We start from the raw sequence: 16,550 nt of genomic DNA on the forward strand, positions 1-16,550 counted from the left end.
GTGTGTGTGTGTGTCTTTTGTGAGGAATTTAAGTTTAAAGCGCTCCTCGTGCTGGATATCATGTGTCCATGTGTTTACTTGTAGGAGTTTTAACCAAGCAGTGTGAGTGAGTGTCTGTGTGAGGGGGATGAGGACTGTGTTGTAAGCTGATTGTGTGTGTGTGTGTCTTCGTGTGTGTCTTCGTGTGTGTGTGTGTGTGAGTGTGTGTCTTCGTGTGTGTGTGTGTGTGTGTGTGTGTGTGTGTGTCTGTCTTCGTGTGTGTGTGTGTGTTCCCCAGCACAGTGTGTTTTATTTTTACCAAGTTTATTGCTTTTATGTTTACATGAATTACAATTTTCATATCTTTATTTTTCTTCCACATTCTGGTCTACAGTGATGAGGATTACGAGCCCCCCCGTGCCAGTGTCTCAAGTACCCCACAGCCAACGCGTCGAAAAGCAGCTCGACAATCGGCTCCAGGACCTTCACACCCCCAGCCGTGCCCAGCAGCACCTCCTCCCCCCACGGCTCGACGCACCCTGTCGTTAACACCTCCCCCGACCACTCAGCGGAAGAGAGGACGCTCCTCTCGGGGAGCTTCTGCTACAGCTACCAGGCGTGGAAAGAGTAGGTTGGCATCTACAGAGAGCGAGGAGGAGGACAGGTGGCATGACAAAGAGGAGGAGTGCATCAAACCTGCCCCTCTCAGGTTCACGCCGGCCAGGACCCCAGGCCCCACATTCGACACCAGCAGAGCATGGTCTCCTATCAGCCTCTTCCAGCTTTTCTTTTCACCATCTGTTGTCCGAAAAATCATTGCGAACACAAATGCCAACGCTGCCAAAAGAAAGAAAGCTGGGCTGAAGTTCAGCTGGGACGTGCTCACGGTGAAGGACTTTTACGTATTCCTCTCCATCATCGTCTACACTGGCCTTGTGACGGTCCACCAATGGTCTGACTACTGGAGGAAGAAATGGCCGTACAGCTTCCAGTTCCCCGGTGACAGCATGACACGGGACCGCTTTGATGCCATTATGTGGTCCCTTCACCTCAGCGACCCAAAAGAGGACGAGGAGAACGATAAAAAAAGGAACACTGCTGAGTACGACCGGCTGTTCAAGATCAAGCCGCTCTACACGGACATGGTGACCGCCTGCAAAGCCCATTTCCAGCCGCACCAGAATGTGTCCATTGACGAGCGGATGGTCAAAAGCAAAGCCCGTATCAGCATAAAGCAGTACATGAAGGACAAGCCCATAAAGTGGGGTTACAAACTGTTTGTGCTGGCTGATTCATCGATAGGCTATACCTGGAATTTCTTTGTCTACGCAGGTAAAAGTGAGTCCAACAAAGGCCACGGGCTGAGTTACTCAGCAGTGATGGACCTTTTGCCTTTCCCTCTCCTCGGTAGCGGCTACTCGTTGTACACGGACAATTTCTACACGAGCCCTGCTCTCTTTACCGATCTGTCCAAAAAGTGCATGGGCTGTTGTGGGACCATCAGGAGACAGGTAACTGGCTTCCCTCAGACCCAGACCAACAACCTGCCCAAAAAGGCTGAGAGGGGGGACATGCGTTGGATCCGGAGTGGCAAACTCCTCTTCGTCAAGTGGATGGACTCGAGAGAGGTGGCGATGTGCTCCACAATGCATCAGGCCTACAGTGGACAGACGGTGGGGAGGAAGCTGAAGGAGGCTGGGGAGTGGCAGAAGAAGTCCATACCAGTTCCGGACAGCATCGTGGACTACAATCGTAGCATGGGGGGGGTGGATTTGTCCGATGCACTGATCGGATATTACAGCGTTCGCCACAAGACGATGAAGTGGTACAAGACGTTTTTTTACCACTTTGTGGACATCGCTGTTGTGAACAGTTACCTCTTGCACAAGGAGCTGTTCAAGTTGAGGCAGGACTCCACCCAGAGAAAGCCCTTCACCCACAAGACCTTCATGGAGCAGTTGGCCAAGGAGATGCTGGAGTTTGCTGACGGCTCAGCAGCCCCCCCGCCCTCCTCCACCACCTGCATGGCCGTGTATTTCGACGGCGCGAACGGCAGGAAGCATTGCAAGAGGTGCCTCGCTGCTGGAATGTCGAGGGTGAAGACATCCATTTATTGCAGGAGGTGTGATGTTCCTCTCTGCCTCAACGCCAAAAAGAACTGCTTCCAGCTGTGGCACGATGGACAATAACTTCCTGATGGACAAACCCCTTCACCCACAAGACCTCCAGGGATACTAGAGTGCATTGACGGCTCAGTATCTACCCCATCCACCCCCCCTCTTCAAGCAGCAGTGGGACATTGAATGTGTTGTTGTTACTGTGTTATGTTCCTTCTGTCCACATGTCTATCACACTTCTGTCCATCCAGGGAGAGGATCCTCCTCTGTTGCTCTCCTGAAGGTTTCTTCCCTTTTTCTCCCGTTAAAGGGTTTTTGGGGAGTTTTCCCTGAACCGAGGTCCCGGGGAGGTCCCGGGACAGAGGATGTCGTATGTGTACAGATTGTAAAGGCATAATGGAGAATTGTGTAAATAATGTAAATAGTTTACCTGTGTTTCTACAGTTTGTATTGTTACAAATGTTTTCAGTTTGCTCAAATTAAATCTGTTCCATTTGGATTCAACATTCAGCTGGTTTGTGTGGTTGTTTATTGAATGGGAAAATGTATAGAGGTCTGGTTGAATTTTCAAAAAAAAAAAAAAGCCAAACTGCTGTATTTGGATGTATTGAACATCAGTGATATACAAGTGAAATGTATAGTTTGGTACGTGAGAACTCAAATGGCACAGATGGTTCCCAAATGCCCGTTTTGGTGACCTCGGCTGACCTCTGTACTAAAACCTCTAACTTTGTTCTGCTTCACTTCATCAAAGTCAAACTCTGCACTCTTATAATACACTCTTTAGTATGGGTATGCAATTTTCGAGCAGAGACCTAAAAAATAGGTCTTTTTTTTTTTTAAAGGAAAAGGAATCGTCAAAAAGCTGAGAACTGTTTGATCTTTGTAGAGATACGAGGTTCTCACAGGAACATGTGACGATCTCATAGAACATGATGCAATAATGTAGATTAAACTAGTTAAAATCATGCAACATACACATTAGTGCAGCAGAAACATTTTACTGATCAATCAGTACTTTAACTACATTTTGTGCTTTTATTGTGAAAGTCCAATCAGGTAGAGGACAATGAAAAATTTCAAAATAAAAAACCTAAAAGAGCTGAATATGGTAATGAGCGTTTCAATGAGATTGAAGAACTTAAGTAAGATTTGGAACCAGGACTTTTACTTGTGGAGTATTTTTCACAGTGTGGTATACGTACTTTTAAGTCTGTTACACTTATTAAACCGTCTGATTTGAATCTGAAGTAACTCTGTATTATAATATGTTTTAAACTCACTGTGGTGGACAAGGAGACGATGTACATGTCCAGGTCTCCGTCTCCAGGAGTCCAGGAGACCAGCAGCCCTCCAACGGACCGAGGAGCCAGGTGGAGGTTCCCGACTGCACTGGGAACTGGAGAGGAAGAAGTCCGGCTTCAGCAAAAAACAAAATGGACTCCAGGTGTTTTAAACTTATCGGTCCTCATCGTCTCACCTGTCCGACCCTCGATGAACTGAGCCCTCTGGTTCGGCCCGCTGAACGTCGACACCACGATCTTATAGAGACGCCCCGGGGTCAGAGAGGTCAGCCGGTGATGTCGCACCTCGCTGCCCAACGCCACGGGAGGGAAAACACGAGTGTCGTTGAAGAGCAGAGTCACCTGGAGATGAGAAAGAACAAGGTTGAAGCTCTAAAGAGAGATTAAGATGATTCAAATCAAAGGAGTCACGACAGAAAATGAGCCAGATGGACATTTATGTCGAAATATGAACATCCTTAGTTTAAGAGTGTTGTAAATTGTTTAATTAGCCGCGTTTAGTTTAATTCCTGGTTGTATTTGGGATAAAAGTAAGAAAATAAATAAATCTCTAAAGCTGCTGTAAGTAAACTATAAAGTGTAATTTAAGTTTCTCTTTACATATATGTATTAGTGCTGGGCAGGTTAACGCGTTATTATCCCGTTAACGCATTCATTAATTAACGCCGACAATTATTTTATAGCACGTTAACGCATTTTTTTTATTTTGAAAGTCTGTTGCTCAGTGTCAGCGTGGAGGAAGTCTTCAGACTGCGTGGATGCAGCGCGAGGGAGAAGTAGAGATAAACTAAAGCAACACAAGCTAACAGATGCTACAGAGGAGTGGAGACAAACTGCAGGTTGGTGTTGTGGAACATGTCGGTCTGAGGAACGTTCTCAAGGTGCGCAGATCGGGCTTTGAAAGTTAGCGGAAAGATTAACGTGACACAACATCCGGTTACTTCAGACGAACATCCGGTTTTCAGAATAAGATGCCAACAAAGTATGAATTATATTCACATTAAGTCTAAAATATGCTGCATCTCGTGAGTTAAAGGGAAAATACACCTAAATTGTGCGTAAAGTGTCTTTATTCTTATATTGATGAACAGTAGAGCTGCATTCACATGCTCTGACTGTCATGAAGACAGAAGACAGACATTTTGCTGAAACGTGTGAAACATGTTGTTCCTGTTGCACAGCAGTGGAACGTTTCACACACAGTCACACACTGAGCACAGATCGCGATAAAAACAATTGTAGTCGTTCCCCAGCACTACTATTTATATATATATTATTTATATTTTTCACACCTCGTAGTGGTCCACGTCTCCGGGGGCGGGGCTCCAGGTGACGGACAGATCACCTGTTCCCGCGTTGCCAAGCGACAGATTTCCAACAGCTGCTGGAACTGAAGGACAACAAAACTTTAAATCAATAAAAACAAAGATGAATTAATATAAAGTTGTCTTCTTGGTCTCTGACTCACATGTTCGTCCGTCGGTCGAGACGCTGCCGACGTACTCGCCGCTCCAGGTTTCCACGGTGACAGTGTAGAGTCTGCCCGGCGACAGGGACGAGAAGACGCACTCGTTGAGTCCGGCCGAGACGCTCTTATTCTGAAGGACGCTGTTGTTGTAACGGATCAGAACCACGTAGCGGTCCAGATCTCCTGCTGCATGACGCCAGTACACCTGAAAAACACAACAAAATACTTCTGATTACAGTTTAAATAATTACTATATTATCATTTATAAAACAGAAGTGAAAATTTTCCCGATAACTTGAATTAAACTACAAACTGAAGTTCTTATTAGAAAACTTCATAGAAAGATATATTATAATCATATGATTAATCATTTTTTATCTGCGAATAATAACAATAATTATCATAACAAGTATTTTTAAATTAAAAGAATAATGATTATTATTATTATTGTATAATAAAAATGTTTAATAAAGTTTAGAGTGAAACTCACTTTGAGGAAGTCGTCTCTTGCAGAGTGAACAGCTGTTGGGTTTTGAACGGTGGCTGGTTCTAAAAACAAATAAAATAAATTCATGTTTTATATCCTCACTTTTCACTTAATGTATCTTTCTGCTTTGTTTAGTTGTGAATTAAAGAAGTTACACTGCAAAGAAAATATTCACAAATGAAAAGAGATTTAAAAAAGGAAAAAAGACAAAAAAATGTGATCTTTTAATATATAGAATAAGAAAAGAGAAACGTTACAGTAAACAGTGATTTTGAACAAAACTCCTGCCTCCTTTTAACAAAAAGCAGGAGTCTGAGTGCCATATATGGATACCGTGAGAAAGATAAGACTCTGTCGAACGCGTTGATGTGTTTTTTATGTTTGTGGTGTTAATAATGTGAGCTCCAGAGCAATAGAGAAAACTGGTACCGTCTGCTTTCTTTGAGAAATGAGTGGTGAGATTTAACATGGAGTCTAATGGAGCAGTTGGTTGGAGTTCATGTCGCTCTGCGGCTCTTTGAGCCAAATGTGTAAATCTGTTGGATTCCACAGACATCTGTGTGCGACAGCACAACATTTCCAATCTTTTTGGCCAAAATGGTGTATAAAGAGTAAAGATTGTGGGAGCTGGAGCAATTTGTTTGGAAAAATCACAGAATATTTTCCTGCTCCGCTCCACTCTGACAGTGATGTCATCACTCTAGCGCTGAACATTCCGTGCAATACACTGCATTATAAAATCTGAAACGGACCCAAAATTTTCCTGAAACTTAAATGTTGACTTCATGAAAACTGTGCTAGCTATCAAAATGTCTATTTGGCTCAATAAAGTGCAGCGTTTTGTCTACATTTTAAACTTTGAATCATGTTTCTACGTTAATGTACGGCTCGTCAATATGGGCCCAAAGTTAAGTGTTTTTTTGCGATCTTTACACCAACACCCCATTCAATTATTATTAAACCTTAATTAAAAAGACTGAAATGCAAATTAAAGAAAGTATAGATACAACATGAATATTAAATCTAACGTCCTCACGTGTCCGTGCTTGAACCGTGGTGGCGTTCTCCAGGCCGCCGCTCCTCGTCACTATGACCACGGAGTAAAGTCGCCCGGCGACCAGCGAGCTGAAGGAGCACTCGGGCGTTGAGGAGCGAGACACGGCCAGCGAGTGGACGGTTCGAGCCCCGTCCAGCAGCCGGACCAGGTAGCCGTCCACCACGCCCACCGCCGGGCGCCACGAGGACCGCAGGGCGTCAGATCGACCGCCGTTAGACACCGTCACCTCGGAGACAGAGGCCGGGGCTGAGGGTCAGAGCTCAGAGGTCAAGAGGACTCCAACGAAGTTCAACACATTTAGTTTCAGTTTGTGTATTTAATTAAATTTAAATAATAAATAATAGTACAAAAATACATGAAAGAGTTCTGTAAACTAAATAAGTGTATCTCATAAAATTAAAATAATTATTTTTTAAATAATAGTAATACTAATAATAATCATAATCTTAATATCTATTCTTATTATAATAAAATAAAATAAAACATTTCTAAAGATACTTTTAGGGGATTGAGACATTTGGGAAATTTACCGAGGGAATTTGAAATGAAAGTGTAAAAACCATTAAAAAAAGAATGTGAAAAAGAGATTGTGATAGAAAATGTTGGTGTGCTAGTACATTTCTACTGTGATTTAGTTTATGTGCCTTACTCACTAACAAAACTATATGTGACATGTGATTGTGTACTGAGGAGAGTGGTAACAGGACCATAGTTATCTCTGCCTTTGCTTTGATAAGGGGAAGTAACCAAATGGGGGTTGCAGTTTCACCAGAGAGTGTTTAGGTGTGAAGATTCCCAGAGATAATCAAAGGTAACAAAGACACATGTCTTTGTGTGACAAGGCTCAGAGGAGGAAGGGTGGACTGGAGGGGTCAATGGGGAGCTTGAAACTGCTGATCAGTTGTTGTAATGTAAATACCTGATGTTCCCCCTGCTGTGAGCTGAGATGCTTCAGAGCAGAAGACAAACTGAACTCTTGGCTCATCCTCTGCGGACTGAGTTGCAGTCAGTATGACGGTGAAGCCTTCTCTGGCCAGAGAATAAATACTTGAAAGACAAACTTCTTCTCTCAATGTTTCTTGTTTCAGTATTCAGTATTATAGGACTCACTCGGTACTATTGGAATAGTTTATTTCCACCACAGAGGTTATGCTACTGACTAGATTCATCTATCGACCAATAGGAGGCTGTCTGGAGGGGCTGGGGGGGCGGGGTTTGTTTTAGTTTTTTTGCCAACCTGAGTGCTGATTGGTCCGCAGATGAACACACACACACACGCACACACACACACACACACACACACACACACACACACACACACACAGTCTGTTCTGAAAATAACTGGGGCATTATGTGGGAACACAATAACTGCTATGTGTGTGTGTGTGTGTGTGTGTGTGTGTGTGTGTGTGCGTGTGTGTGTGTGTGTGTGTGTGTGTGTGCAGGAAGCCTTTGAGCACTGGGAGTGTCTTTATGTGTTTGGAACATTTCAAACCTCCTTCTTGGTATTTAAGCTATTGTTCTAAAAACTCTCTGATGTTATCACAGAATACACTTTAACACACACACACACACACACACACAGACAGACAGACAGACAGACAGACAGACACACACACACACACACACACACACCGTCTCTATTTGAAATACTCGAGTGTTTACCTCATCAAAGAGAAACCAAAAAGAGAGTTTTGAAATGTTAACAAAATTATGTTTTGTGTAAAATGTATTTATTCAGTTTATTTCACAACTTTATTTTCATAACATGAACGTCTGTCTCGTTTTTTTTGCACTTCAAGGAATAAATAATAAAAATCTGTTTTATTGAACGTTTTCTTAACTTCAAAGCATTTCAATTTAAACATATTGAGACAAAAGATTTTGGAATCAGTGGATAAAATACCCAAAACGTGTGAACTGTATTTTACAGGACTGTAACGTCCTTCATGATTTTCTAGAAGCTTCCTGAGAAGAACTATATGAGTTCAAACGGAGACAATGTGACCAATAAATGAACTGCAATAAGCTGCTCTCATAACCTAAAGACTCTGCTTGACACATGGAACACAATTCAACATAAAGTTTCAAATAAAATGTATTTTCTTTATTTTTTATTTTTCAAAGGAAACGTCAGAGAAACTTATTGAGACATAAAAATCCTGATAAATAATAAATAACTAATAAATAACATTAGTTTAGATTTAGTTCTGAGTAACTCACCCGTTCGTCCCTCCAGTCCGGTGATCTCTGACTGAAGGTCTCCGCTGACGGCGGCGGCCTGCAGCCTGTAGAGGGCGCCGGGAATCAAACCAGCGAGCAGCAGAGAAAAAGAACCGACCGGAACGCTGTAGTTCTGGAGAACCACACTGAGGAGAACACGGTCATTATAAACACAGTACAGACAGACCTCAACCCTATCAAAATAAAAGTCTACGTATGTCGCTCAACTAGTGCCTCCAAGTCGCCATCTTGTTTTTTTGCAACCAGTGAACAGGAAGTGACCATATCTGGACTGAGGAGGAGTGACGTAGAGACGCCGTATACGTCTCTGGTAGAGACCTGTCAATCACCGTGTAGCCCCGCCCTAAAGCATCCCCTGCTTTATGGTCTGTTTGACTCTAAATGGACCATAATGTACTAAATGAACATCATGCTGTATTGAAGAAGACTTGAAACTAGAGATTGAGACCATAAACTCATGTTTACAATGTTTACTGAGGTAATAAATCAAGAGAGAAGTAGAGTCATTTTCTCATAGACTTCTATACAACCAGAGGAGTCGCCCCCTGGTGGACACTGAGATGTTTAAAGGTTTGTTTCTAAACACCTGTTTAAACACACCTGTCCTGCAGCAGGATCAGAGAGAACGAGTCCACGTCTCCTGGTGGTTTCTCCCAGAATGCCTGGAGGCCGTTGACCCCAGAGCTTCTCAGATTGATGGCACGAAGCGCCATGGGAACTAAACACACACACACACACACACACACACACACACACACACACACACCACATTAATAAATAACAGCTGTTTTCTACAGTTAATTAAAAGGTATTAAAGTCTGGTGAGGAGATGTTTGTCTGTTATGTATAGTATATTTGAACATTCACAGTAAATGGATGATAAAGTATTAAACCTTCACCACCTCACAGGTACTGACTCACCTGTCCTCCCCTCCAGGGACACGGAGGTGTTGAGTTTCCCGCTCCTGGTTGTCACAGTGATGGTGTAGCTCCTCCCAGGTGTGAGCACGTTGAACGTGCACTCCCTCATGTTAGGCTCCACCTCCCTGGTATCCACGGTGACGTTACCTACGACACACAGGTAGCAATCATCAGAAGAGCGATTCATCGACTTGGATAGGATTGTTTTTTGTTTAAAGTGGTTCATTTATGCAAAATAAATGAGGATTTCCTTGAAGATTTAAGATTAAATATTTACAATAATAATAATAATGAAGTGGTAAATTAAAAATAAAACAAAATATTTTCTAAGAATAAATTAGCAAATTCATGAGGATAAAAGTCAGATAATTTTGTGAGATTTAAGTCAAAAATTTTGCAGAGAAATTAAAACATTTACGAGAAAAAAAAACTTGAATAATGAATCAAATTTGAAAAAAAACCTCAGAATTTATCTTTTGTTTTTTTTTGTGAAAGAACCGTGTCGCTATCAACCTCATCACTTTAAAAAAACAACCACAAAATTTTTTGTAATTTAAATCTTAGAGAATATTTAATATATTTCTTGTAAATTTAGATTTTTTCTCAAAACATTTTTATGTTTTAACCTAAAACGGCCCCAGTACTCCATCACGAGTATCTCTGAGCTTCAAGTGAAAAAGATAAAATCTGATTATTTTGATCTACTTGACGACTACCGTGGCGAATGGTCAGGAAGTAGCCGTCACGTGACCCAGAGGGGGCGTGGCTCCACATGGCACTGAGCGAGGTCTCGTCAGAGTGTCGTATGTGGAGATCAGACACGGCGGCCGGAGCTGCAGAGACAAAACACACACTAAACGTTCTGCACGTTTTGTGTTTCTTGTCATATATTTCTTTTAGTAGCAGTGACTGTTTTGTTTACACGTTCCTGTATCTTCTGTCATATACTACTAATGTGTAATTACTGTCAAATATTTTTACAATTATTAAAAGTTTTATATCTGAATATATATATATATATATATATATATATATATTTCTGTTGTATATTTCTGACCTGTTGCTCCCTCACAGCTGCTCTCAGCCGTCAGTCCTCCGCTCTCCACTCTCAGCACGGCTCTGTACAGCCTTCCAGGCGTTAGTCCCGTCCCGGGGAAGCTGAAGTTGGCAGCCTCTCGGTCCAGAGCGGTGCTGACTAACTGCTGGGAGCCGTCGAGGAGGAGCAGCCTGTAGCTCTCCCATCGGCCACTGGGGGGCGACCAAGAGAGGAGGAGGCCGCCGGAGGAAGAGGAGGAAGGAGACAAGGAGAGGAGGGCCGCCGCCGCCGGAGCTAGAGACGAGATGAAGACGAGATGAAGACGAGATGAAGACGAGATGGAGAAACAAAGAATACAACAACCCCTCACCTGTCCTGACGGTGACTTCTGATTGGCTCGTCAGCTCGCCGCTCCTGGACATCACCTCGACCCGATAGGCCGAGCCGGGGGTCAGCTGATCAACGACGACGGCCTCCGTCTCGTCCGGCGGAAGCGTCGCCTCCCAGAGAGCCGTCCCGTTGGTCGAGAGGACGACGACGACGAGGGCGTCCAGGTCGCCTTCGGGACGCTGCCACGACAAAGACAAGCCGGTGCCGTTGACGTGGTCGGTGGCGGTGAGGTTGGCGACGGTGGCGGGAACTAGAAACAAGATTTAGATGATCAGATACTGTTTTTTTTCTTTTTGTTCCTGTCTTCTTCTTCTTCTCCATATTCTTCTTCTTCTCTGTACCTGTCTGAGCCGCCGTCGTCCGGTCGTTCTGCAGCCCGTCAGCCTCCGTCACCATCGTAACGTTGTACAGTCGGCCCGGCGTCAGGCCGAGGAGTGTGTGCTGCGTCGCCGTGCTCTCCAACGTCTCGTTCCTCAGCAGACCTGCAGAAGAAGAGGAGCAGGTCACGTAAAAAGATCATGTAAATATGTCTGTGGGAGGAGTCTTAAACGTGCACCATCATGTCCAGTTAACCAGTAAGTTCTTCTGGTTGGGAGTTTAAAGACGACAGACTTACCAGTTTGATCCCACAGCTGCAGCCTGAAGCGCTGCGTTCTTCCCAGACCGGCCTGCCAGGAAAGGCCCAGGCTGCTGCAGGTCCTGGAGGTCACAGCCAGGCCGCTCACCGCCGACGGCTCTGAAGATGCAACACACACACACACACACACACACACACACACACACACACACACACACACACACACACACACACACACACACACACACACACACACACACACACACACACACACACACACACACACACACACACACACACACACACACAGTCAGAAATCAGGCTGATGCATCACTGATGCTAGTAAACCAAGCAACTAAAAAATAATTTGTTTTTCAGTTTGTTTATTTATATTTAGTGTTGATTATGGCGGTGCCTGTGGACTAGAGTGGTCGTGTTTCGGGTTAGGTAGTGTTTCTGAGCACCGGGGTCCCTTTAGAAAGGAAGAGGAGGAGGAGACGCTGCTGCTGCTGCCGGGAGCTGAGCTCTCCTCCTCCCTCCGGATCTGGGTCCGTCCACGGTGGATCGGTCTCTGCTGGAGGATCTGGGTCCGTCCGCGGTGGACCGGTCTCTGCTGGAGGATCTGGGTCCGTCCGCGGTGGATCGGTCTCTGTTGGAGGATCTGGGTCCGTCCGCGGTGGACCGGTCTCTGCTGGAGGATCTGGGTCCGTCCGCGGTGGATCGGTCTCTGTTGGAGGATCTGGGTCCGTCAGCGGTGGACCGGTCTCTGTTGGAGGATCTGGGTCCGTCCGCGGTGGACCGGTCTCTGCTGGAGTCTGAGAGACTGTTCCTTTAAGGTGGTTTATGTGTTGTGAACATGAGCTTCCAGCAGGAAAAGGATCCATCTCTTCAAACCGTGTCCTTGTCTTCAAAGGGTGAGCTCTGCTGGAGTCCCGTTGACACTCCCTCTCCCCTGCTTCTCTTCAAACCACCTTCCGCCCCGTCTGAGAGCTCACTGTTTCCTGGTTTGTGTTGTTTTTTCCCACAATGCCTCTCTGCGTGTGTTTGTGCCGCCGTGTCGCCGCTGGTGCTTCAAACTGAGGTTGAACAATATAATCAGCCGGCGACATCTTCCCCCGTTGAGTGTTGATGGAGCTGCTACAATGTTAGCATAGCTTAGCACCAGACTCCATTCAGAAAACAAGCATTTTAAAAGGTATTTGCTCGTCGTCTTGAGGAGAGAACTAACAAAACATGAATTAAAGAGAGAGAGTTCACAGCAGGTAGAAAAACAAACACGTGACGTGAACGTTGACGGTCAGTGGACGTCACCGTCAGAAGATAAGAAACAAACACTAAAGTGAGTGTTTAGCATTGCTGAGAAGGTTACTGTCGGGACTCGCATTGGTGCAGCAACACCCTGTTTCCTACAAACACACACACACGTTGACACACACATACAGTATATACATGTACATACACACACACATATATGTACACACACACACGCCCTTTCCCAGTGCTTCCAACAGAACAAAGAAACAATGGAAGCAGGAAATAGCTGAACCCAGAGCTCTGCCCACGATGGAAATACACACCGAGGGTCCAACTTCTGTTCTGGACGCACGCCATCATGGACACACACACACACACACACACACACACACACACACACACACACACACACACACACACACACACACACACACTCTATCACTCTCTCTCAGCAGGGCCGTGGTTCCTGGAGCTAATCACAGAGAGAGGAAGCTACACGACTTTAACTCAACGGCACAGAGAGGTCAGAGGAGACGGAACAATAGAAACCAACGGAACACAATAGAACACTTAGAAGTAAATACAACGGGGGTGGAGGAAGTATTCAGAGAGTAAATACTTTACTGTAGTAGAAGTACTAATACCACTGGACTGGTTTAAGTCTGGACTGGTTTGAGTCTAGACTGGGTGAGGACTTACTGGTGTGCAGGGTGACGTTTGCCGTCTCCTGGTCCCTCTGGGACTGGATCTCCAGCTGGTAGGTGGTTCCAGGCTCCAGGTTATCCAGCACGCAGGTGTAAACCTCTCCTCCCTCCTTGTCCCCTCCATCCTCGACTCCTAGCTGGTTTGTTCCCAGATAGTTAGCTCCCGTCTTCTCCTTCACCTCCTCCTCTCCTCGCTCCCTTCCTCTGATCTCATTAGTCTCTGTCTCCTCCTCGTCTCCTTCTCGTCTTCTTCTTCTACACTCAGCGCCGTCGGCTCCGGCGTCCGGAGATGAGACGCTGAAGGAGCAGTTGGGTCCAGGTGTGCTGACGGTCAGAGAGATGGAGTACGGACCGGATACTGGTTCAGACACAGAGATGCTGCATTTGATGGACTCGGCCTCTGTGGGAGCTGCACTGCTCGGATCCTGACGAGGAGACGAGGAGACGAGGAGACAAGGAGACGAGGAACAAACAGTGAGATGATCAGAGACATTTTTCAACGTATCTGGGACTTCAGGTCATGTTTATACTTCATGTATTATCTGTAATAAATAGTTCCCGCTGTTGTTTTTACCTTTCTGTTTGTTCACAGATTAAAGGAACGTGTCGTGTTGCTCATTGAGTTTTGGAGGCGTTTGTAGGTGAAACCACATACACTTTGATTCCAGCCTTTATGCTAAGCTAAGCTAAGCAGGTCCTGACTCCAGCTGTGTACTGAACACACAGTTGAGATTTGTTATCCATAGAAAGAGAATAAGATTATTTACCAAAATGTGCAATAGATTAAAGTTTTGTTTTTGTTAAATATTTCATAGTAAGCAGCTCTTCTTTCTTCTTCACTCTCATGAGCATATTTGGATTCTTCCTCACAACGGGAACCAAAACTGATTTATTGTTCAATAGAAATCTGTAAAACCAAAAGAAACGGATATTTTGTTTCACAGACAGACAGACAGACAGAGAGACAGACAGAGAGACAGAGAGACAGAGAGAGAGACAGAGAGACAGAGAGACAGAGAGAGAGACAGAGAGACAGACAGAGAGACAGAGAGACAGAGAGACAGACAGAGAGACAGAGAGACAGAGAGAGAGACAGAGAGACAGAGAGACAGAGAGAGAGACAGAGAGACAGACAGAGAGACAGAGAGACAGAGAGACAGACAGAGAGACAGAGAGACAGACAGACAGAGAGACAGACAGACAGACAGAGAGACAGAGAGAGAGACAGACAGACAGAGAGACAGACAGAGAGACAGACAGACAGACATGATGTGTTCACATGTCATCTGTAAAATGTAGTTTTGGTGATAAACTTGAATAAATCCAGTAGTTTGAAGGAGATGTTTTCACATGAATATAAAACAGATATTAGTGATGAATTATGATGTTTAACTTCTAACACGAGCTCTAAACTCATTATTATACTTCATTAATAATAATAATGAAGAGATTTATTTTCTCAAAGAGATGTGAATCTGTTAATATGAATCATCAATGATCAATAATTAGTATCAGAGTCAAAAGAAACGTGATCAGAGGTCTAAAAGTTATATTAGCTTGTGTTAGCTTTGTGTTGCAGTTAGCATAACGTTAGCGTACAGTTAGCTCAACAGTTTTACACAAAGGAGGTTCCAGTTGTCTGAGATAGATTAGCAGTACTATCACACATTTATACTTCCTTCAGTAACAACTTAAATATATTTACTAGTTAAAGCTACTTTGATTTTTTTTTAAATCGTCTGCTACGTTCTCTCTTCACCAATAGGGGTCGCTAAAACGTGACCTCTACTTTGAAATTTGAATATAAATATATAAATATATATATCGCACTATAATACCCTTCGCTGGTGTTGGTACATAGCTGTTTGATCAATACACATATTTATCCTCAATATCCTCATATTTCTGTCTGCATCCATACGATCAGCTATTCAATGAAAGTTATGATAATTATATTTTCTTCTTGTTACGAGCTTCTTATCCTCAATTAAAAAGGAAAAGATGACAGAAAAACAACATGACAACAAATAAAATAAGACTTCAGTTTCACTTTGGTAAACCAGATATTCACCGAAAGAATTAAGAACAAATAAACTGCAGATAGTTTAATAACTAGCCTGCTGTACTGCTTAGCAAGAGAAACATTTATACCATATATATATACATATATATATATATATACATATATATATATATATACATATATATACATATATATATATATATACATATATATATATATATACATATATATATATATATATGTATATATATATATATATGTATATATATATACATATATATATATATATACATATATATATATATATGCGTGTGTATTATATCTGAGGCCTTGTGAAGTCATCTTGATGTTTCTTATAATCAAGAAAGATTTAGACTTTTTTGTAATAAAGTCAAATGTTTCTTGATATTCTGAGAAAAAAAGTGATTATTTAAAATAAAACAGTTTTTCACCTGAACTCCTCTGTATGACGGTACATTTAAAAACACTGATTAACCATGTTTTGCATATTAAATTCTAAAATTTCATGAGAATATGAGCACAAATTCATTTCCACCTGTAACAGTATAATGATGGCCGTCTGTGATTTCTTCTTTTCTTTGTGAGTGAAGTTAAAGGTTTTGTATTATTATCCAGAAACTTTTTTTGGACACAAATATCTTGTATACATTGAAGTTTGTCAAAAATAGGAAGCAAAAATGAAAAAACAAGAATAAATTAATAGAATTTAAAAAATGATAAATGTCTGTTGAGATGCGGCTCGACTGCAGCAGCACAACAAAAGACTTAATTCATTTTATGAGCTTTTAAAATCACATATTCTCACTCTTTGTGACACAGAAACAGAGATTAAAAGCTTGATAACACATTAAATAAATAAAGGTATAAATGAATAACTCACCCGGAGCAGCAGCGACGTGAACCAGAGACAACTGAGAACTTTACACTTCAGCATGTTTGATCCTCCTTCAGGTCTTCACACGGAACAA

At 43.2% G+C, this 16,550-nt stretch overlaps 1 protein-coding gene across 1 annotated transcript; it reads right to left on the bottom strand.

The window, feature by feature from the left end:
• Positions 1 to 2,953: 2,953 nt before the first annotated feature.
• LOC142944301 (receptor-type tyrosine-protein phosphatase beta-like) lies at positions 2,954 to 16,516 on the bottom strand. Its single transcript, XM_076085616.1, has 18 exons — positions 16,463 to 16,516; positions 15,460 to 15,465; positions 13,534 to 13,963; positions 11,620 to 11,739; positions 11,345 to 11,485; positions 10,984 to 11,253; positions 10,635 to 10,907; positions 10,294 to 10,410; positions 9,578 to 9,724; positions 9,257 to 9,374; positions 8,636 to 8,781; positions 6,392 to 6,658; positions 5,359 to 5,417; positions 4,869 to 5,073; positions 4,693 to 4,790; positions 3,577 to 3,742; positions 3,380 to 3,495; positions 2,954 to 2,977 (listed from the first exon to the last, which is right to left on the bottom strand). The coding sequence occupies exons 1-18, from the start codon at positions 16,514 to 16,516 to the stop codon at positions 2,954 to 2,956; spliced, it is 2,757 nt and encodes a 918-aa protein (XP_075941731.1).
• Positions 16,517 to 16,550: the final 34 nt, after the last annotated feature.

Source organism: Anarhichas minor, unplaced genomic scaffold (assembly GCF_050575085.1).
Source record: "Anarhichas minor isolate MPS153535 unplaced genomic scaffold, ASM5057508v1 ptg000196l, whole genome shotgun sequence".
Lineage (NCBI taxonomy): Eukaryota > Metazoa > Chordata > Actinopteri > Perciformes > Anarhichadidae > Anarhichas > Anarhichas minor.